The 24,573-nt window shown below is 38.2% G+C and overlaps 1 protein-coding gene across 2 annotated transcripts in view; it reads right to left on the reverse strand.

Moving 5' to 3' along the window:
• The window catches only part of galnt18a (UDP-N-acetyl-alpha-D-galactosamine:polypeptide N-acetylgalactosaminyltransferase 18a), a 133,878-nt gene that overhangs the window by 2,390 nt on the left and 106,915 nt on the right, over window positions 1-24,573 (reverse strand). The window contains exon 10 of one of the 2 annotated variants that reach the window (XM_088006409.1): window positions 10,805-10,969. In XM_088006409.1, coding sequence (XP_087862535.1) covers window positions 10,805-10,969 — 165 coding nt within the window. Of the gene's footprint in view, window positions 1-10,804; window positions 10,970-21,253; window positions 21,693-24,573 lie in introns of those variants that run through there. The other variant, XM_088006410.1, reaches the window with a different exon arrangement.

Consider the following 24,573-nt stretch of genomic DNA (forward strand, 5'->3'; position numbering starts at 1 on the left):
TATTATGAAGCCAAAGCAGATTATGATGAAACATCATTAGCTGATTAATTGGGCGGACCCTTTCGCAGTAAAAATATGAGCGTGCACAGCATCACCTGTCATAGCTGCAGGCTTGCACATCGACTCACTTTCACTCAAGATTAGAAGTGAAGCGATTGCTAATAAAACTTGAGACCATGACCACAAATACGCTCATGTTTATAACAACATGAGCGCAAATAGTGTCCAGATCAAGTCAGTGTGTCTCCTCATACACAGAAACCTTGCATAGCCATTTCATTTAGCCGTCTCTTTTCAGAAATGTATGCTTTATGCTACCTGTAGAGAAAAGCACTTTTACAGAATCAACTAAGTGGCAAAAGCCGCTCCATGTGGAAGTGGTGTGATGCACGCGCTTACCACACACAGCTGTTTGGATCAATCAACTCTAAATGCAACTCTTTAGGTTTTACACATGAACTAGGTACATTTTAGGGAGTGAAAAGTCTCTAGGTATGTATTCAAAAAGCAGTGCTTTTTGAATACTAGGTGACATGTGCTAAGAACAGGTCTTCAGGGGTAAGAAAACAGAAACCTGTCGCTCTAGGACTCTTTGACCCCACCATCTCGGCTATTGTAAACCCCCAAAAATAAATGTTTTCAATTATAAAGGCAATAAGAAAGGGCAGTTTTTCTGTATATTTTCATGCAATATACGAATAGAATACCTACAGCAGACTGGCACCAATGGTACAGGCTTTTCCAATTAAGATTTCATGGCTTCAAACTTTGTGGTTTATATTCTTAAGGTTACCTAAGATGCTGGCAATCACTTTTACCATCCATCATTGGATTGTTTTGGTTGAGAGTAGTTTATTCTACTCTCACATAAAAAAACAAACATAGTAACATACAAAACAATATTCTGTATCTGACTTGCATTGCACATGCAAATGATGTTTGTATAATAGCAGTTGGGTGCAAATACATGTACTATTAACCCTCCTTTATGGCTACAGCAAATTTTTTCATTGTTTTTCAAAGTCCCCAAACGTGGCTGCTGGTCTTGTACCATGTTTTTTTTAATAACCCTTAGATTTTAATTTTGGTAATAACATGTATTCACACTTTACTGCTCAGAGACACATTGTAAATATTATAATACATTTCAAAAATTAGCAGGGGTACACAAACACTTTCAAACCATGGGGAGCAGAATAAGCTGAGCACAGTTAAAACCATGCTCTAACGCTGAAGTAAACACCTGCTTATGTAATGTTAATTAATCTGATTAGACAAACAGCCACATACCAATATGAAGCAGCATGCATTACAAAATAAACCTTATAATTGGTAGACGGCTGCGAATCAATTTACAACAATGGTTGATATTCATCCTACTATTAACCTCTTCATTAACCGCACAATTGACACTTAACTTTTGGGATCTTTTCCAACAGGCAGCCCACCAGCTGCTAAATACGTGCTATGAAAAATAGGTAGCTGTCAGCCGTAGCCAACATTCATTTGACCTTGTGTTTGAAATTTCACAGCCTGTGATCACAAATTAATACCAGTTTACAACTGCAGAACAAGGAAGGACAGGAGGCCAAAGTGCTGCCGCTCTTCTGGTTTAAGTTATGAGAGGCGCCTCACTCTTCAAGAACTTGAGATAAATGCTGAGAAAAAATATATATATTTAAGATTTATATAAATATACAATATTTGTGCTTAATATTTCTTATGCTAAATAAAGTCTTTGCATAATTAAAATAAGCAAAATATAAAAATATAAGATTGAGCTGCATGCGTTTTTTGCACATCATTTTGCTATGAAGCCTCTATAACGCTCCGATGCAATCAAGTACCTTCAGAAGTCAAATGCTTAAAAAAATGAAGTCCACCTGTGTGCAAAGTGTCACATCACTCCCAAACTGGCAACTGTTTAAAATGTTTTCTGCTTGTGAATACTCCCTCTCTCTTCTGGTTTTTAAAATGACTGCATGCCATTCTAAGATTGGAATTTTGTTTCCTTTGGTTGTCCATTAACTTTAAAGCAATTGTATCAACAACTCACTTGTTTCCGCTTCACAGATTTTTATGTTTTGTCACAGTTGCACTGAGTTCAGACGTCTAATCTAGTGAAAACTTGATGAGTTCAATGGGCTCTGGAAAACAAGTGGACATTATTGATTATGCTAGTTGAATTTTGGCATATGTGTAAACACAAAATAATTGCTATTTGCATAGAATCTCAAATTCTTAAAAACTGTTTGGTCCCATCAATTGTTATCTTTAGTGACTTTATTACAAGCTTAATGTTCATATGACAGCATGCACTTGTTTAACTCGCTGGCATTACGATTTTTGACTGCAATTAAGGTGATGTAGTGTCAATAAAGTTGAATAAATATGCTGCTGAGTACTTTAATGTTATCTAGTGTAATTGTAGTTATTGCTTAACACAATATGCCTTTGAATAAGGACTGTGCTTTCACTTAATATGGGCCTGTTTCTCTCCCCTGTGCATATGCATGTGTTACATTTTATTCTCTTCAACAACAGGCTGGAAACCAAAGTAGGTCCTTCGTTTTTTTGGCACGAACAGTAATATGCTTTAATGAGCTTGGGCCCCGTGGGAAAGAAGACGAAACTCATTTGTGTCAAACTCGCTGTGTTGTTCACGAGAGCTGCTTTCCATTAAAAGCAGTATGCTTTAAAAATCTCACCCACGTCCGAGGAAACAAAAACAAAAAAACACACACACACACACTCAACAGAATGACCATCAGTGTGAGCCCAGAAAAATGAGCATACAGCAGTTTTTTTTATTTCATTTTGTTCCCCCCAAGATTCTGAGTCTTCATCAAATTCTGGGCTAAAACATGAAATTGTTTATGAGTGAAGTGTACTTCTCTTGATGGGAATAGTTGTTTCTGCACAAATCATTTTACCCCCACACTGTTCTGTTTTTAAAATAATAAATGTAAAGGTAAAAAAAATAAATAAAAAAATCCTATATGCTGTTATGGACATTTCTATGTCAAGCAACACATGAACAAAAAAGGATCAAATTAACAAAACACCAAAGGAATAATTAACATTAGGTGGTTACAAAAACGTATGTAGGCTACATCCTCTTCACTAACTTAAAGTGTTTTACTGTACAGACTAAAGTGCTAAATATTTAGCCCATAAGTTTCCTAATGGATGAAAGAGCAGGAAAAAGACTGGCCACTTCACAGCATTAATCTTCTTGGTGTGGAACCAAAATGTCGCTGGGTTATTTACGGTTGAAGCACCCAGCATTTTCCATTCGGTTTAAGTTAACACGACCTGGAAAAGTATTTTGATATATTCATAAACATGTGAACCCTGATAATAATGCAGTAGATAGGCCTGGGCCACCATGCTTCGGTATACTACGGGTTAAATTCAATGTTTCTATAAGTGGGCTAGTTAAAAATAACTTGTCTGTATATAGACATCTTTTAATAGATTAACAGGTGATTGTTGGGCACTCAGCTGTCACAGAAGGTAAGACTAGTACATTTTACTTTATTGTCACTTTTGGCACTGCAACTGCTGTGAAAATAATGTTATGTCATATTCTGGTCCATTTCATTTAAAGATTGGTCGAAGTAGTGCTTCAGGTGGAATAGTGCTCTCAGCTGGGGAGAAACGCGTATACCTGCCAGTTTGTTGATACATTTGCCTGCAATTTAAAAGGAAGATGTACAAGTCAGAGACCCCTGGCATTGTGTTAATAAATTAGAATAACAGGAGAACAGAAGTGGGCAACAGGATCAGCACAAACAACAGATTTGAAGTTGATTTGATGACCTTAGTTAGTAAACATTATGGATAAAACACTTACCAGTTTTAATAGTCATGAGAAAATTTCCTATTTAAAATGTTTTTGCTTATTGCAGAACTTTAAAATAATATTATTCTTTGTTTGTCAGTGAAAGCCAACATCTCTGGCTTCCTTTTATATAGTAACTCTGCAGGGAAGATGATTTATTCCCCCCTAAACCATTCAAAAGGAATAACCTGTTCAAGTGGTTGCTCACATAATTTTTAAAATACTGTGACTTGTATGAAACAACTTGAAGCTGTTTATCACACATTGGTGTGTTTTTTTAACCAATCCGCCCAGAGTGATCCATAAAACACAGATATTGGGATTTGTGTTCATGACTCTTTCTGATCAGATTATTATTTTTGTGCAAGCTCAAGAGGAGCTGCAACATCCCTTCAGCTGCACTTTCTTGAGCAGCTGATAAAATTATGAAAACAGAAACTGCTGTCATTCTCCAGAGTTAAACTGAAATGGATGGTGGAAGCTCACAAATTATAAGGAAACTTCATTAACTGTGATATCTGTGCTCCCACAGGTGTCGGCATCATTTCAATGGTCGTGGAGACTCTAGGGACCGTATGGTGATCTTGCTCAACTCCTTTACTGTAGGATTATAAGACTTCAGTTTATTATCAGTAATGTCTCATTGGTTATCGTACAAAAAAAAAAAACCTCTCTGAACTTTGCTTAGGATTAGGCAAAGAACCAACTCAGGCTGAGGTCACTGTGGTTCCCTCATCAATCACTTATATGGGCGCCAGCAGTGTGACACCTTTTATCATCAATTTATTAACAAGGTCACAGCCTCAGAAACGCCCAGTTATTAAATTTGCTGTTTGAAATTAAACAAACTGTGTTAAATGGTGACTGACTGTTTTTAATTGAGGAAAGCTTTTTGTTATGTTAGTCCATCCAATCAGGACGAGTGCCTTGCAAATGTTGAAATATGTATAAAAGTACTGAAAATGCTCTCAATTAATTCCTTAAACAACAATATGCAGAGTAAAAGTGTGTATCCTGCACATATATGATACTATAAGCAGAAGAGTTAATCTACTGCCTCTTAAAATTCACTATTTAGGTTAATGTAAAAAAAATGCATTTTTGACACATATGAAAAACACAAAATAAAAAAGTAACAATGATTTCTAAAAAAAAAAAAACGTCCTCTAAATTTATTTGTGAAAGCTCACATCAGATTATCTTATTTACCTAAATAATGAGAAACGATATTACATGAATCAAAAGCCGGTTCCAGAAACCTTAAGAGCTTTCGAGCACTGGCTTTAGCAATCCATGTTAATCATAACTTAATTCTGTGACTGCTAGAGGGGGATTATAGAAGTATAGGACTCAATGATCTTGCCGTTTCCTTCATAGATTATAGTAAAGGAGAGTCAGACTTCAACTAAGTAAAGTAATCACAAAAATCTTCCTTGTCTTTTTATCTCCAGAAAACTAGATTATTTAAAGTGTGCGAATTCTTGACAGACTTTCAACAAAAGGCACTAAAATCTCTACTCTACCTGTAGAGTAGAGATTTTTCTAAAAAAAAAAAAAAAAAAAAAAAAAGACTCATCACAAGAAACAGACAGGCTAAGTTAAAGTCTGCACTGGAACACACATGCTACAAAAAAAAAAAAAATCATCTCTGTTAGAGAGAAAACCATTTGGCATTTATCCACCACACTGTCCTCTATTCTGTAGTCAACTCTCCTGTCATTCTGCAGAGTGCAGAGTTGGATTGCACTATTGATTCGTTGCTATTAAGGTGGGAGCCCTTGTTAATCAGCCCCTCAGACAGCGAGTCAGCCAGGGAGCCATCAGACGGGCTGGCGATGGAGCCGGGCTGGCGAGTCGGGCAATCTGTCAACCGGACACTCAATCTTCAGGTCACTCAGCTTAAAGGATGTGCTGAACAAAAAGACCCGGCAAAGACAAAGAGTAGAAAATAGTGGAGTGGCGTGCATTAAGTGAATGCTAAAAAAGTAAGTAAAGTAAAATCAAAACTCTGTTCTTTTTTTTCTTAATCTTACAATAAAGATTAAGATTCTTTTGTTTTTTCTAAAACAAAAGAATAAAGCGCATGCCATTTAATAAAACTTATCGTAATGCAAAAGTATTGTGGCTTCACTACATTCCAACATTCTTAGTTTTAATGTTTGTAACTGCGTTCAAGTGAAACCCTGATACACGTGTGATCCAGCGATTTAAAGTGCTTCCAGCAACCATTTCAAAGCATAACATTTGGTCAAAATATACAAACATTACTAAAAGTTTGATCAATGAAAGCACAAACATAACCTAAAATGATTACACGTCTAAAAGTTTGACGGGTTTAGACTGAGTTATGCACATTCATCATCATACATCGAGCCCGATGTTGAAAATATGTGACGTGCACAAGGTAATGTTTGGATAGTTTGTGATTTTCTACCAAATCCTTACCTTTGATTGCTGGTATATTTGGTGGAATATCCCAAAAACAAAAAACAATGAGCTACAAAGTTTGATGGAAACAGGTGTTTTGTTTGATCACACAGAAAACTCTTGATGTGCTTGGAAAACATTCTAAGGAAAAGTCTGGGACACCAGAGATTTCTACAACTGGGCCAAGATTCCCTCATGATTCGGTTACTCTGACTAGAGAAGCAGTTTGAAATAATGTTCAATTGATATTCTGTATACATCGCATTTCTTCCTGAACTATTTGAGAAAACCACTTGTCGTATACCATGAAGACTAGAGGGCTGTATGAATATTGGGTGAGAAGAAAGTCTAGCTAGTTGTATGAAGTCAGTAATTTTGCAGCAATTTTTTTATCCTTTTGCATGGATATAGAGAAAAGGGAGAGGAATGATTACCTTTTCGCAGGAGAAAAAACACAAAAAAACTTCTGACAGTTCTTGAACCACACCTTTGACGCTTAAGAGACGCAACTCTAAACCAATCGTCCACTGGAGGACTGAGTTCCTCTCCCTGTCATCGTCTATACGTATATTGGTAACTCGAGACCAATCCTTTTTAGCTCGGGTTTGCCTTCACCTGGACGAACTGAAGCTCTGCCAAGATTACCGCAAGCAAAGCCAAAGTCCATCTATCCTTTGCATGTATGCAGAAATTTGACACACCCAGACCTTCCCACACGACTGCCACCCGATCCCTATATCACCTGATCCGATGTCCAGTCAAACCTCAGGAGTGAAAGCTTGGTCGATGTGCTACTGCTGTCACAACACAGACCGAGTGCAGACATGGATATTCAGTAATAACAGTGTCTCCGATTTTAGCCTCCGTTGTATTTGCAGTGTTAAGAAAGCAAGAGTTGGTGTTCATCGTTTAAAAGAAGTGTTTTTGTCAAGTGTGCTTGAGCCCAAATTTGCACATTAAGCTTCATATTTAATAATAGATGTCAAATTTGCAGCAGGAAAATGCTAAGTGCTGCCTCATATTTATTATTTTCTTATTGCTGCGTCCCCTTTTAGTGTAGTAGAATAAAAAAAAGAAACTGCTGTTTCACTCGATGCGAACGCTTTGACTTCATTTGAAAGCGGACAATTTTTGCTGATTAGGCGCTATGCTGGACGGCCTGACGGTGCACTCTGACTCTGCTGCTTTACTCTCTTGTAAATCTAACCAACAGTGACAAACTCCTCAACACTGTGAAATGAAACTTTTTATTGGCTGTCCAAAGAGTAGGTTCTGGCCATTAACAACCTAATAAAAGCAGAACAACTAAGATGCAAAGGGCATCATATCAACAGTAAACTCTAGTTAGTACAATTTAGAGGATCTACCCAGCTGTCTGTAACGTTTCTTTGAATTTCTTTTTTCTCAGCTCCTTCCCCGTTTTTTCCTTCCTTTTCCCCTTCTGATATCTGCTCTGTTAGAATTAAGTTGACTTTAATATTTTAAAAAATCAGTTTATTAATAATTCAGACTGCCTGCTTCACATCACAAGCTGCCTGTGGTTTGGTTTGCTTCATTTCTTTTTCATCATGGTCAAAAAACCTTTGTGTTTTTTTTTTTTCATTGCTCACACACTCCAGTTTTGTGTTTTGTTTCTTTTTTTTAATCACTCATCTATCTCCATTTTTAGGTTTCCTCCTCCTCTGTCTGCAGAAATCCACCCAACTTCTATTTCTTTCAGCTATAGGCTTCATTCATTTTTAAGCAGAGCTGCTATGCATCGCCTAGAGCCTAAAGATCAGCTGTAGAGCTCTGTAAAATAATGTGTTTTATTATTTAAAACTATTTTATGAAACAGTTTTGAAAATCAGGTGAGGATATTCAGAATGCCGGGGTCAGTGGTTTGTACTTATTAATAATTTTGAGAGAACCATTGCTGTACAGCAGTCTGCGTTTGGGCTGCCAGGCGTATCTGATGCACCCAAGAAACCAAGTTTTGTTCTTGCGTTTTTCCACCCTTGTCCCCTGAGGGCCTCCATGACAACAATCTAAAAGCTTGGGAATGGCATTCCAACACTGCACATGTGCCCTCAAGTGATCAGATAATTATTGACTAAATTAGTCATGGCATATGTCAGCCTGTCAGTTTCACTTTCCATTTCAAGATATTGGGAAGTCAAGGGGATTGAGTGACATTAATGCAGACAGCATAGTGCAGGAGTGACCAGCCTGGGCACTGAAATGTGATTCATTAATTAATGTTACCATACAATCATTGCTCATCACTTTAGTCAAAGTTGTTCTACTATCCATAACAATAAAGGCTTATGAGGGATTTCTGGCATATGGGGATAGTAGTGGTCATATGGCAAAATATTTTATTGTCTGGTAATCAAATTATGCACGATAGTGTTAAATATACAACCATTATTTTCTTTGTGTCTTTTTTTTTTTGCAGTGAATCTTCTTATGCTATTGAAATGAAAAGCAACAGGGCTTTAAAAATGGCAGCAATGCTTAATTTTACACACACACACACACGCACGCACGCACACGCACACACACACACACACACACACACACACACTGCTATGAGTGTGCTGATTTAGCTAAGAACCACAACCATCACCTGAAAGAAAAGGCACTGAGACTCGTAAGCCAAATTAACAATGATTTGTTTAGCCATAGACTTTGTTTCTCATTGACCTGATGAGGGCAATTCAGGACCAACTCCAAATAAACTAAATAAATTTGGCTTTAAAATGCTCCGGTCTGGTTTGACCTTTTGTGATTGTTTTTCCTTTTTTTCAATAAATTTGTCGGGACTGGTGGCCTTTATTTGACAGTAATCCGATAGGAAGGGGGCAGAGAGAAGGGACAAAGACGTGCGGCAAAGGAAGCGAATGTCTTTGCCGCCTCGACGTGGCGGTCAAGCTGGTGACCGCCACGTCGAGGTCTGTAGCCTCTGTATACGGGAACGCCCGCTCTGACCATTGCGCTGCGTGACGCCCCTGTGATTCATGTTTAAAGGAAATCTCGTCTTGCTCAATGAGAGTATGCCAGGTAATCGCTGATTGTGGCTGAGCATTATGCTTGTGATTGACCACGCCTACAATGTACTTGTGATTATAGAAGTCCAGTTTAATAATTAATTAATAATTAATAAAAAAAAAAAAAAAACGGCACAGAAAAAGATGATCATGAAAAGGATCCTGCTAGAAATGTTGACAGTTTTATATCTGGTCCACTAGAGACTATTGTACTAAGACACATCCTAACCCTAACCCTACTTATTTTCTATTCTTATATAATCTTTTATTTTGTTCCAAGTTAAAAAAGAATAAAATAAGGGAAACTGAATAAAAGCTTAGTTTTCAATTTAATTATTTTTTTTAAATGCAACTCACTTAATGAGAAAACCTATTTCTATTTACAAAACTAAAAATACGTGAAGTAACTTATTAGTAAAACATAACATCTGGTCACAACAAAAGGAAAAAGAAAAAAATCCACTATATTTGGCTCAGCTCTTCCAATCAGATAATCAAAAAGATGAAGGGAAAGTGTTCTTTTGCACTTACAAAGGTAAATACATTTGACTTGGTAAAAGTGGTCAAACTTCACACTAGCACTCCTCCTATACATTTAAACTTTTTAGACATCTAAACTTTCATCTGCTCTCGTAGAACTCATTCCGTCTCAGGGCGTTATTTAACTTCTTCAAACTTTTCATGGAGAAAATGGAGTTTTCTTTTGAATAACAAAAAACCCGTGGGGGTTTGCCTCCTGGGTCTCTTTACTTTGACTCCGGACGTGAATTGAAAGTGAGAATCTCTCTGATTCAGGCTGATGCTAATTAGAGGCCGACTCCCCTGCCAGTCTGCCCAGAAACCACGGAAACTGAAGGACCTAAAGCGCCGGAGAAAGGTGAGGTCGTATCGTTCTCTGAGGATGCTGGAGGTTCATTGGGGGTAGAGATGAATTGTCGGTATGATTGTAAAGTAATTTTTTTCCAATCTGAACAACAGGCAAAAAACAGAAGGCACAAGTTATACAGAAAAATGTGTACAAGTGCAAACAACCCGGAGAAGCCCGGAGCTTGAATGTAGCCGTTTCTTCTTGTTACTAATTATCCAGCTCCCTCAACTAATATGTCACACTTTAAGTCAACATTAAAAGTGTGAAGATTATGAAATAAGCGAGGGTTGTTATAAGCCTGGAACCGTGGACGTGTGGAAGCTCATTATCCAACGGAGGCAGATGTGCTTTTAAAACGCCTGTCACATAAAACGGCAGATGAATGATCTGTGCTCTGACAAAACCAGGGGGGGCGCCTCGAGTCGGAAACAAATTGGAGAGGAAGAGGCCAGAATCCAATTTAATTATTTAAAGCATTAACACTGCTCGGCAAAGCAGACAGAAAACAGAAAGCAGCAGCTTCTTGCAAAGTGCCAGTAAGCAATCCAGTCCGATGGAAGCACAGTGGTCATTTTAAACGAAGGAGCCGACATTTTTAAACCAGGTAGAAATCTGAGGGCCGCTGCCGAGACTCACCTGAGCGAAAGTCCAGGTGAGCTTCATGTATTTGGTGGCTGCGTAGCTGCACTCCAGCAGCCTGGGCCTGCTGTTCACGTCCACCAGACACTTGTTGTCGTCGTCGTCGATGGTTGGACTGAGAACGCCGAGGTGGATCTGCTGGGAGCTGGTGAAGTACACATTCTGCTGGGAGACAGACGGGACTGGGAGTCAGGAGGAAGGACGTTTTTCCGGACATATTTTTAATTGTGGGATATTGTTCAAAGCCTGTGAAATATAAAGATAATACGTAATGTATTTTGTTCATTATGTAAACACAGTGGTGGAGAAAGTACTCAAAAAATGTACTTAAGTAAAAGTAAAAAAGTACTGGCTTTAAAAATACTTAAACAAACAGATGCAAACAGATGTAAAAAAAAAATTCAGAAAAGAACATTTTTGGAAACACTCTTGGGAAATGTTGTCCTATACATCAGTTGGCTATCAGTTCTGAAATTTGTCACACTCGTTGCTCAAAATCTAAATTACAACTTACAGACTGTGTGAATTAACGTTCACCACATCAGTCAAAAAATGTGTCATGAATTGCAAAAAAAAAAAAAAAAAAGACGTATGCAAATCGCAGCACCAGCAAAACTAAGAAAAAAGTAAGACGCACTGATTTTAATTTGCAGTTTTGTAGAATTCAGTATTATTGCTCATCTACAGCATCTATTGTCTGTTTGTATTAATAATTCAGCTATCAAGTTACATTTTTCTGCTGAGCACTGGCTTAATCTCCAGGGATGCAGTCTGAGTGCATTTTAACCATCCCGTTTCCTGCAACAGCACTGGGAGAGACAGATGAGCACTCATGGATTCACAGCTCTGCTAATCCAACATGAAGGCAAAAACAACACAACATGGACTTCAGATATAATGGAAACCATATTCGCAGGTTAGTCAGACATCTATGGTGACATAAACGCTGCTTGAAAGCAGGTTAAAAAATTTAGCAAGTAATGTTCAGTTTAACTATGGATGAAAATGCAATGAAGACGAAATGGCAGTCAGTTGAGGAAGTGAGCAAAGTCCATTCCGTTTAACACTGAAAGTGTATTTTATTCTACAGCGATAAATGTAAAGAAAACATGTTTGTGTTTTTAGTTACCTTCTGCAAAATGACTATTTACTGCAAAATAAACTGCATTAGTAAAAACTGTGAAGGCATCTTAGAAAACAAGTGTAATCCTACGAGCTCCTCTATGCCTCAACCTGCATATAACTACAACCAAGAACACCTGCTTGCCAGAACCTCACAGACTATTTTTTTTCCCCCAGACTTGAGACTTCATTTTCCTGGCTCAAATTTTATGAGCTTTATGATCTGACAGGTAGGAGAGAGGAAATCCATTTAATGATGTCAATACTGTTAAATTTTATATGTATTTCTACAATAAATGGAGAGGTAGCCAGTACAAAAGAGCTAAAACAATGGGGTGTTCTTGCTCCTGTCAGAAGTTGAGCTGGAGACTTTTCAACAAGTTGCAGACACAAATTCACAGGACGACTAACACCAAAACACAGGCCGGCAAAGTTGTCAGATTGGGGTGAAATCAAAGCATGAAACACGTTCTCATAGTCGGGGAGAGAAAGAAATGACCGATGCAAATTGTCGGTGCAAATGAGCAGACAGGTATGTGTTTGAATTGATCAACTTTCCTTTACCAGAGGTAATTAACAGGGACAAAATACTGTGGGGTTTTATTTTAATGAATAATTTTTCTGGTTAAATTTTATTAGTTTTTAAATACACATTTGATATTTAGTGTGTATTTTTAAAGCCCTTATTGTGAAGGATTAGGGCTACTGAGGTGTGGCTACATCGCATTAATCAGGCAGGAAGGCAAACATGGCCAGATTTGCACATAATGTCAAAACATGCATTAACTTGGCTGTTCTGTAAAGGAGAGCATTTCGACTCGGTGCAAATGCTCGCCAGAGGCCTTCAGGAAAAATATGTCTCGTTATTAATATTTAAGTAGTTTTGCAATGTGTGAGCAGGCTGTCAATCTTTTGCCACCAGTCCAATAAATTTGACAAGACTGACAAACAAGACCCTTCTGAACACCGATTACGTTATAGGACACACATGTTGAAGCTTAACAAAACTCTCCAAAAGATGTTTTTTTTTTCTGGTTGTGTGATATTGCAGGCAGAAAACATTAATGTCTTTGCTTGAAAAGACCTGTAAAATGTTAGGTGCACCAATGAAAAAAACATCTACAAGTTATCAGAGAGTTTTACTTGCATTCTGTAATTCTAATTTTAACAAAAAAAAAAAAAAGAAGAAAGAAATGTATAATTATCATCTAAATCAGTATCAATTCCAGCTTGGCTCAAATTATTACTCAGCAAAAACAAAGGGATCATTTTGGTATCTTTGCTTGTCAGAACTTGCATTTTGCTAAATTACAGGCACCAGATTAAACAAAGATCACATCCATCATCACTGCACAAAAAAAACCAAAAAAAAAAAAACCAATGTTGCAGTAACCTATATTTTTTTTAAAGAGGTTTGGGGTTCATCAATGTTAGCCACAGGAGGTTCTCTTAAAGTAGGCTAATTTCTGAATGCTAATTGTGCGTTTCTCTTTTCACCTGCAAAATCAGCCAACATACTCCACATTATTTCCACTTTTCATGTCGTGAGAAATAAACAAAAATCCAGGAGCTGCTCTAATTAGGATGAAGAACAAAAAGGAATGGAAAAAGAAGGAGTGGCAAAGGGTAGAGGAGGAGTGAGCAGAGAAAAATAGGTTCAGGCTAAAAATTAGTTAGGGAAAATATTTAGATACCTGGAAGAAAAAAAGAAACATAAGGAGTCGATATGAATGCAAGTGTTGACCCACTTTTCAAGCCTGGAGAGGTAACTTGAAACCTTTTCATAAAAAAAAAAAAAGTGAGATATGTGATGCATCTAGCTGAGTCTGCCATTAAAAAAAAGACGAGTAACGAGAACAGAGAAGGATCAAGGACAACATGAAATCTGTTCAAGTGGAAAAAGTTTAAATCGGGGTGAAAAAGTAAGCAGAGAGGTGACAGAATAGAACAAACAGAAACTCTGACTCTGTGTGTGTGCGTGTACGCGTGTGCGTGCTCCCACAGGACTGTGTGTGTGTGAGGGCTCACAGGAGGTAATTGATGAGAATGATGACCGTCTTACGGGAACAAGACATTTGTAGATAGGAGCCATTATTGCACTGTGAAACAGCCACAGAACCTTTCAGCCCGCATTTAAAAACTCCTCGCGACAGACAATAGTTCACACCGATGAATCCGATTGCTTGAATGCGCACATAGTTCGCTAAGAATGTGTGAACGACTTTGGAGAAGGGCTTAATTGTTGGTGTACGCATGTGTGCTGATGCAGGTGATTAAGCTCGCTTCTCTCTACAGATCCAACGGGAAGCTTATTTCCATCTCTGCTGCCACAGTGACTTACATCTGATAATAGAAAGATTAGCGCAGAGCTATGTTTGACAGATAATCTCTCCTGACAGAAGTACACTTTAAACAAGGGTGGACAACACAGGAGCTGTCAGCTTCAGCTGGATTTGTGGTGCTTAAGTCCAACGTGAGCAGATGACATTTCGATTAAAGGGAAATCTTCCCGCAGTTATGAAAGAATTACAGTTTGATGATCTAATCTGGCCCTTCTGGTTTATCTCGGGTGACTGACTATAATAAATTGGAAGTGATTGGACTGACCAGGTATTTATCGTTCGAGGGGGTTTTATGGTGCTCTAATGTCAAGGTGCAAAAGATGTGAAGATTTTTTTTTATTTTTTGTATTTCTCTAGTCCAGGAAATTGTATAATATGTCCTGGACCTTATTTAAACCGTAACGTAAATAATGTTTAGAGGTGTAGCATTATTTTACATCGCTAACATAATGTTGATGCAACATAGCAGGCTATTTTAATTATTTTATGAGAGGTGCATTTGCTTCATGGTTCCTACAACTGAGTGCCCACACCTCGCAAGCATCAGCCTTACACTCTCCAACAGCACTTGCAAAGTCATGCACTGGTCATTCTTGTCGGTGTTTGCTTGGGTGTAAAGCAGATATAAGGCAGATATTTTCCAACAATACAGGGTCGAGGCTTAAGCTGAAATAGTTGAAGGAGATGAATCAGCAGAATCTCTCCAGGCCATTTCAAAGAAACGCATGCTAAAGCTTGAGCCCAGTGGGCCCCATCAGGGTCAAGGTGTCAGCATAATTTCTTTGAAATTGTCTAGAACTTTAATGGTGAATGAAAGATGTTTTATAGGAGCTTTCTTCTATACATAAATTATTCAAAATAACGTAGCATTTGAGGATAGACAATCTTTACCGATCAATGTGAGGTAATCGCACAGCCTGAATTATATTATTGATGTTGGCCCTTCCCTATAGGAAGTCTATTATAAATCCTAGGAGCTGCTTCTGCATATTTCCCCAACCTCATCAATATAAAGGCTTTTCCACTGACAGCTTAATTTTGTTAATTTTTACTCAAAAACATCCATTCGTCTCTCACCAATTAGCATACTCGATCACGGGTACAATTTGGAGGTATGTGTGCTACTCCAAAGGTGCGGGAGCATAATTCCATGGGGAAAGCAACACTCTAGTTTAAGCGTGAAAGGGGTTTGTAGAGAATTTGGACTGTTAAAACATTTTAACCCTGTACAACTGCTTGGGTGTTCACCTTTCTCTTTAAAAATAGAAAATTATGCAACTGTGTGATGAAAATATGAAAATTTCCTGTTTGAACTCTCAGGCCTTGGTGTTGTGGGACCCCAACGACACTTACACTGGCGTGGAATTAAAATGTTATGAGCAAGTACCCTGACCCTAAAACCGTAGCAAAACATTAGTAGTATTAAAATAAACTCTAATCCCTCCCCTTATTAAAAATAATTTTCAACTGTAACAGTAAGAGCTGCAGTTGTGAAAAAGAACAGCCTGACTTCAGGCAAATACACAATATTTAGGATTTTTCATTACATTCAAGAAAGGGATTACAAAAGACACTTTATTCTTCCAGACGGCTCTACTGAGGTCGTGCTGGTCGGAGTCGGTTTGAAAACAAATTTCTCTCCGCCTCAGAACAGTAGACACAAAAACATCAAGAAAGATTTAAAAGCACCGCATGGAAGGCTGCTTCAAAGCTATGCCGACTTATCTTTTAATAGCTTTTGTTTGCAATGACAGCCATCACTGGATTGCTTTGATACTGAAGAAAACTGTGATGATTCTGAGCCTGAACCCTCCAAAGGCATGTTCAGATTTGACAGCATCACAGCTCTGACAGAGCATTTAAGTTGTTGAACCAAGAAAAGTTCTTAAATTGGCCCCACAGGCTGTGCACCACAATGGCTTATGCTGTTGTTGACTGTGCTGCTAACTCGCACAACATGAGAGTCAAACGATACTTGAATTTGCTTTTAGTTCTTTTTTTAAACAAAAGTTTGATCTTGCGATATAGGACATCCTGTTTTAAAGCATTCAACATTCACTCCCACACGCTCCCATATTTGTGCTCCTAAATATAAAACATTTTCTGCTCACAAGGTCATAAAAAAAAAAAAAGCCATTTTAAATGTCATTCTAAAAGGGTTTTGCGTCGTTGGTCCTGAAGAGTAATTCAAATCGGGTGAAATCAGTATTAATAAGATACAGCTGTATAAAAAAAAAATCACAAAAAACAATTTAAATTTGGAGAAGTGCATCCATCTATGCCAGGGGTCCTCAAATCCAGGTCTTTTAGACGGGCCTCTGGTCCAACACACCTGAATCAAATGGCTGAATTACCTCCTCGGCATGCAGCCAAGTTCTCCAGAATCTTGCAAACGACCTCATTATTTGTCTCAGGTGTGCTGAAGAAAACCGTCTAAATGTTGCAAGACATCGACCCCCGAGGACTGGATCGGAGAAGCCCCGCTCTGCGCCGTTTTATTTCCAAACAAATTCTCCACCTCTCTGTAGACTCGCTTCACTCTGCGGCCAGAGAATTTATAACAACTGCTGTAAAAACTGCAAAAGCTACACAAGTTACAATTGATTTCTGCCAATGATGGTGAATGTAAAGAGATTGAAAAAATCATAAAAATAAAAATCTAAAAGCTTATATCTGGTCGAGGCATCTTTTCGGACTTTTGTGGATACCCAAATAGCAGATTGTAAGAACTCTGAATCCAAGTGCGTAAAAATAGATAGCCTGGCCAAATTCACGCCTTAGCAATTCTGCTGGGTTCTCCTCTCCCTTCAGTGCTCTGTCTGGGACGGAGTCCACGCCTCCAGCAAGCAATCACTTCTCAATACTGAGGGTCCAGACCCTCTGCACAAAGCAAAGCAAGGGGCTGGTTTTTACCAAACTAAAAACCAGGTGATTTACTTTTCCTATTCTTGAAACCAATTATTAACATGCATTGAATAAAGACATGAGACCCATTTTTTTTGTGAATAAAAGTCATTAAGATTAAAGTTGACTAAAATTTCAATGCCTTTAAACAATTTGGGAAAATCCAGGTACGATGTAGGAAATCTTTGATGTGTTAACTGGTAACAACCCTAAAAGCAGAATTTGCCATATGAGGTCAAACCTCAGTCTTTCCTAAATTAAAATTACCTTGCAGTGCTGGAGCATTATTTGGCTCCTCCTAGAGGAGGGTATTTTTTCCATTCTTATCTTTCTTGTTTGTCCTTCTGGGTTTTTTTTTTTTTTTGCTTTATCTACTGTCGAGTTTTTAATTCTCATCTTTTGTTAAACGGAACAGAATTGTTAAAGGAAAAGAAGATGAAAATCACCATCACACTTCATTGCCTTCCTGCTCCCTTACAGATAATGAGATAATTGAGCCTGTGTGGCCAGACAGAGCAGCCAGTGGCTGCTGCTGTTGATGCTTCTTGCTGTGAGAGTGACTTTTCCCTGTCCGAGGCTGCTGGTAAGCTTATTATTGCCAGCTGTAAATGTCGGGGGAGACAAAGCGCAGGTGTTTGCCTAAAGACCATCTGCGGTGATGGCAAGGAGACAACAGAAACATTATGGATGCAAGAATGTCCAAGAACATAATTAGAGCTCGATCTGAATGAAAGGAGGATTAGAGGGAGTAGAAGGGCTGGGGAGGGATAGACGATGACGTGCATTTATAATGTCTAATGAAATTATACGCATCCCCTAAATATTTAGTCAAGTTACAGGCACAAATTTCAATGTGTTTTATTGAGATTTTACAAGATAGACAACGATTTGCTCTACCATGCACCATAATGAAAATTAGGGTCAATATTGATATTTAATCTCCCTGATCTGGATGATACTTACCAATATCTATGCATACTATAAGTGTAATTCCTTGCCCTCTTAGCACAGTGAAAACCCAACCACGCTGCCGACACGGCCCACAATCCTGCACTGAAAAAAAAAAAAATGCTGCATTGACAACTGCCTCCCCTCCCCATTCTGAAACAGAAATTTAATTGCTTAACGTTGGCATTACCAGCATGACTCCAAGTTGGCAGCCAAAGAGCACTCCACACACCTTAGATTTTATTTGTCAATTAGTTCATCTAAAAAAAAAAAAATCTATATATTGTAAGATGAGTGATGGTACAGATCAGTGGTGTAATGCCTTGTATTTATAATTGTAATGTGAAATCATTCAATGTAATTTTGCTTCATAACAAAATGTTATGAAAGGAATATGTGGCTATAGATCCATGTTGGGAAACATCACAGGAGATGTTTTTATTGTATCCCCCACCAACATGCTGGGCTTCATTTTAATTGCCTTGCAGAGGCTGTCAGGTTGGAAATTGATCCTTTCAGTCATAACTTCAGCAACCTGAAATATTAACCAGCTGCATTTGGTTAATATTTCCAGCGGTGTTTATTTCACTGCTGGCTATGCCTTGGGCTGTTTTTTTTTTTTTTTTTTTTTTAAATCTCAGTAAGCCTGTACGAAAGTCTTTTACGAAGGTTATTTGTTTTTAAAATCAGATTCTGTATGAATAAAAGAGGAGTTGGATGGCCAGGTAGCGGCTGTGATTGGGATTTCTTTTCTCAAATCATGAAATGCAGAAACAAGTCAGTCTTGGTCAGATAATACATTTTTAGAAAGTCCAAAGGGTCAAAGAAGAGGAAAAGTTTCTAGTTTGGAGGCAAAACACTAAAATTGACTCCCCACTGGAATAAGTATCTACCTGTCCGCATATATAATGACAAATCTTACTCTTTATCACAAGAGACGTCTAACAGGGGAAACGCTTCTCTCTATCCCAAGAAACACTGTTTTAAAGTGTAAGGCCACATTAAACCTGTTCAAGCTGCTTGGTTTTTAGCCTCCCACAAAGCAAATGGAGCTACAAGATTTCTGACAGCTTGCTCATTTGCACCGGAACCCACCAGTTCAATATCCTGGTAAATTACCGCTGCTCAGCCTCTCTGGCTCCAAGGCCGGCTAATGCACTTCCTGACACAATTCAGTCTGGAGCTTTTATGGGAGATCAGCATCAGACACCTTACGTGCTTGTTCCTGGAGATGAAACAATCCGTGGTCTTGTAGGTTTTCTAACTGGTCTTAAAGAAAACAGAACTGTGAAATAAACACATATAGCAAGACGGAACAGCGTTTCCCTGACAAATAACCTTAAAGGTCTAATTTTCAGACTGTATTGATCGAGCCACGAACCAATTTTCTTAGAGGAGCCGCGACAATATTGAGGCACAGATAAAATTTCTATTACACTGACTGAGTTACAAAGCAATTCCATATTAGTTTGTCAGAAATATCACCATCCATACTGCTGAAAGTGGCCTGAAATTTGCTTCTGGCTCATTGGATGCATTTTCTAAAATTCACCAGATGTACAGTGGAGATAGTTTGTTCCTGTTCATCAACCAGCAAGACTTCGTCTCCAGACAGGTGCCAAACAAACCCACAAAAGCTTTTATGTTTTTCAGTCTTTAAACATGAAACACTGGCACATTTTTAAGACATAATTTTCAGTTACAAGCTGAGACAGTCACTGCGTATTTGATAGCAAAGGCAGATTGAATATTAGAGATAAAAACAGGCAGTTAAAGATGAACCACCTCCAGTGCAGCAAAGGCCCAACTCCCACGTTTTGCTTCATTCTAAACTAGTTTTCCGATCAACAAATAATGAGTTGATCAGTGAATTTATGAACTCACCATGCATCTGACAATTCAAAATGTGAGCCATGTCAGCGGCTTGCAAATAAAACAATACACAAAATTAATCTGCTGAAGTTACGTATTGATCTTCCATCTGTCTGCTTAGTGTATTGTTAATCTATAAATGGGACCTTTTTCTAACTTTTTTTTTTTTAAACAGTGGCTTCTTTTTCCTTCCTGATTTGTTGAGGGTGCAGCTGCTGACGGCTTCTCCCATCTTAGATACAGATCTCTGCAGCTCTTCAACCTCTTGGCAGCTTCTTTGATTAATGCTCATCATTCCCAGCCTGTCAGTTGAGGTGGGCGGCCATGTTTTGGTAGGTTGCAGTTGTGCGGTACCCTTTTCACTTTCAGGTGATGGATTGAGTAGTGGTCCATGAGATGTTTAAATCTTAGCATCTTGTTTCATGTCGTGCTCTTGCTTTAAGCACTTCCACAGCGTTCTCCCTGCTCTCTCTGCAGTCTTTCCTGTTCTTTAAAAAATGTTTGCTCTCTGATGCTCTACAGCAGACCTCTGATTAATTACCCAAATTCATTTTATGTACTTATTAAATGACTTCTAAATGAAGTTTGCACTGGATTTTATTCACGGGTGTCAATGTAATCTGGGCAGAACATTTTAGGGTTTTCTTTATCAGACTTGAATACCATAAAAACACAATCGTTTTTCTTGAACTTCCCAATAATAATCTCTCAATTCTTTTGTTGCTGTCATGTGACAAAAGCAAAAGTAACATCCCTCATAAGCCTGCATGTTCACACAAGTAGGTCAAAATTATGACCACCTTAGAATTGTAGTGTGAGGGTGTAATTTGTCATTATGGTTTTACTCCAAATGAAGAACAAAGCGGCCTCTCATCCGTCTATTTATAAATGTTAACATGATGAGTCTGAAAGACAAGAAACATTTTGAAAAATCTTTCTTATTAAGAACTAATATCAGTGAGTGATGATAATATTTGCTGGAGGCCCTCAAGAATCCAAGTCTGTTTACCCCTCATTAATCACAAAAGATTTCTAGTTAGGCTGATAAAAAAATAATAATAATAATACAAAAATATCATCTGGATTCAATCAACAGAAACCAAACATTAGAAATGCAAACTTCATTTAGGAAAGATACAATTGAGGAAGAGTGGAGGTATGAGTCAGGTTTTCTTCTGCAGCTTTCAAAGCTTCCTTGCAGAGTTCCACAAAGTTATCAGCTTGAAGAAGAGGTGTACAAAAACACACACACGCAGACACACACACACACACACTTTATTGTGTGGCTTGCTGAATCTTTTTTAGATTTGAATATGTCAGATTATTCCAGCCTGAAACTATGATTAACACAGTTCCCCTGGGCTTTTTCATTTGCAGAAAGCTGATCTGACACCAACGGTACGAGTGCGACAGCTTTAGTAGTTCTACAGCACATCTAAAGAAGGCTTTTCTAAATGGCACCTCAACGAGGCTCCCCTCTACGACATGTCGTCTACTCCACTGTTTCTGCTTCATTTCGGGGTTCTTTTTTTTTTTTTGCCATCATCTGATTTTTCTTTTAGTCATCTCTCCTCTTATCGATGTGAAAGGGTGAGAAGGAAACCCGAATAGCAATCGAGCTTCACTGGGGATCAGCTGATCATCAAGAATTCAAGCCCACATCCACCCATCCGCTTGGACATAGCAGTTCAGTCTTTCTGTTTAAGAAGAGACAACTCAGAGGTAATCATTAGCACTGGAAAAACCTGGAATACAAAAAAAAAAAAAGATCAGAATGGGGATTAGTACTGTTCAGAGTAAAACTGCAAAAATAAAAAAAAGAAAAAGGTATTCCTCATGAATAAAGAATGAATGTGTGAAGATGTGAAAGCGCCAGAGGAGTTGTCGGGGAGTCTGACCTCAGCTGTGAAGCGTTACGCCAGCTGCACACTTTCAGCTTAAACCTCTGTGGTGCAAACCCTGGTTTTAAAAGTATTGTTTTAAATGAAGAATAAGGCTGCCAATTGTTTCACTGCCTGTCAGTCAAAGCAGAGATCGTCACCGGAGCGGGAAATTTCATTAGGCTAATTTAAGCAGTGGCAGACTGGAAGAGGAAAATGCAGGAAGGATGATGTGTTTTACCTATAGTACTCTAACAACTCTCTAAGCCGTCTCTGATTACAGCAGAAGGTACGGCTCAGAAAAATACCTTCTGCTGCTTCATTCACGCTTAGTTTAACGTGTGCACCTCTGATTCGAATACCATGACGAGCCGGAGTTTTTAAAGTGATTAGTTCCCCTTGATGATTTCATAATGTGCAATAGAAATTCTGCAGATATCTAGACTCCTTTCAAACAGCCTAAAAATCCTTTATTATCTGAAAGCATGATGGAGTGCAGCGGCTGAATTAGGGCTCACTACAAGTAGTTCATTTGCATAAACTGAAATTCTTCCAAAGATATAAGTAAAAATAATCTTTTCAATTGCAGTAAATAAGATATTAGCTTCCAAACTGAAGAGGCAGAGCTCAGCTTGTGTCCAAACACTTATGAACTCATGCAACACACAGCGGCCTTGATGCGCATGGTGACGATGTGTAAAAAGCCTTGAAATAAATTATCTTTCTTCTTCTTCTATTTATTTTTCGCAGTAGCATGATCTATGACAAAACAAACCCAAAGAAATCTTGGAGATTCATTATATGCAATTTCATATATTGTTCTGTGATCAAGCATTGTCCTACAAAACTTCACAAATTGCACAATTATTTTCAATAGGAATATATTAATATATTCTTATATTTCTCCATATATTTTGGATTATCCTGTTAAAACACTCAGAAAGGACCCCTTAGCAGTTTTCTGTAGGAAAACACAATACCTGTATTTAAAAAGTTCAGTGATTCAGGATACCTTGAGCTCTAAGAAATCTCCCCAAGAGAAATATGCCCACAGCATCACAGATCATCCTCCATACCTAATTATGGATATGCGGTGCTTTTCCCATGTGTTACTTTGGAGTGTATTCAAACCTAATCGTTGTTATGGAGGCTTGCAAACCCCAAGACGGCCTTCGTTGCTGCAGTTCTGCATCGGTTTATGACCTGAAGGCGTCACGGCCGCACTCCAAAGCCTCCATAACTCTTTAACAATGCTCAGATGCTCAAATATGGATCTTTTTTTGATTGATTTAGTTATCTATATTCTGTGCGTCAACTTGAACCTTTGCACAAAGTGGTCAAGGCTCGTAATCTGTCAAAATGACAGATGGCCTTCAAATTTCCCCATAAAAAAAAAAAAAAAGATTTCCAAAGGCTTTGACTCCATTGATTAAAAAATCCCCCCAACCAACAAACAAACAAACAAAACAAACAAACAAAAATAAGACAGTTTGTTCCTCCATTCACTAAAAAGAAATTCTAAAAATAAAAGGTTGTAGTTTTCCAAAAACTTCAGAACGGACTTTTGCTACTGCAAGAAATTATGAACTTATTTCAAGACTTTTCACACATTTTTGCTGGGAGCTGAAAGGTGCTATTTGCACATTTTGCATGATTATATTTCAGACATGCACTGCATATAAAAAAAGAAAATTGCAATAAAGTGGGTTTAATTTTCTATTTTTTATTTCTCTTGCTCTCTGATAAGAAATTGAATGTTTGGAGCATTTCAAGTTTGTTGAGAAAAATTTAGAACAATTATGGTTTCAAATAAAATTTTAAAGAAGCCTTACAGGTAATTTGGCAAAACAAGCCACTCAAACTTTAACACACAATCATCTCATAGGTCATAGATGGAGATTAATGCATCATCTGGTCCCCTGGAGAACTGGAACAAAGATGGCCCATAGGTCTTAGTTAACTGGGAATGAAGGCAGTCTGCTCTGCCAGAGGCTGAATACATTTACTGGGTTTCTGTCTGTCCTGTTCATAATGAGCCTGAGCCAAATCCATGAGGTGGATATGAAAACATTTCAAGTATGAATCTACTGGGGTCAAACTAAGTAAAATCGTTCGAAAGAAGCTGTTCCTGGAGGGAAAAAAAGAGAGAGAAAGTGCAAGAAGTATTCAGAGAAGTAGGTAAACAGCAATGGCAGTGGGAGAAAAATTGACCAATACAAATCAATTCCTTTATCAGTACCTGCTGATTATGCGGAGCAGAGTACATGTGAGAGGCAAAACGAAAGGAGAGACGCATTAATGCACAAACCGCTGTTTCAGACGTCAATGTGCCGGTCAACGCTATTAACATTACTGACAAAGGAGACAAAGCTCTTCCAGATACCAGGCCTGCAACGTATAGAAGTCTACATCTTAATTCGTAGCACTATTTATGCAACATGGACAGTTTTCTTTTCATTACGCTGCAGACCAAAGTCGTGAAAACGTGGGCTGGTTTTTAAATTGTTTTTTTCTGAAGTCTCCATTAGGCAGGCCATAAGCACAGCTAGAGTCACACATTGGAACTAAGAGGTCTAAATCTGCAGTGAGCTGATAGAGCAGATGACTGGCCTCGCTTACTCCCTCATAACTTTTCTGCTACTTCAGCTGTAAGAGCTAAAAAAAAAAAAGGCTGAACTGAACTGAAAAAGCCAAAACA

Source organism: Poecilia mexicana, unplaced genomic scaffold (genome assembly GCF_051168715.1).
Source record: "Poecilia mexicana isolate PSO_F unplaced genomic scaffold, ASM5116871v1 scaffold_6, whole genome shotgun sequence".
Classification (NCBI taxonomy): Eukaryota; Metazoa; Chordata; class Actinopteri; order Cyprinodontiformes; family Poeciliidae; genus Poecilia; species Poecilia mexicana.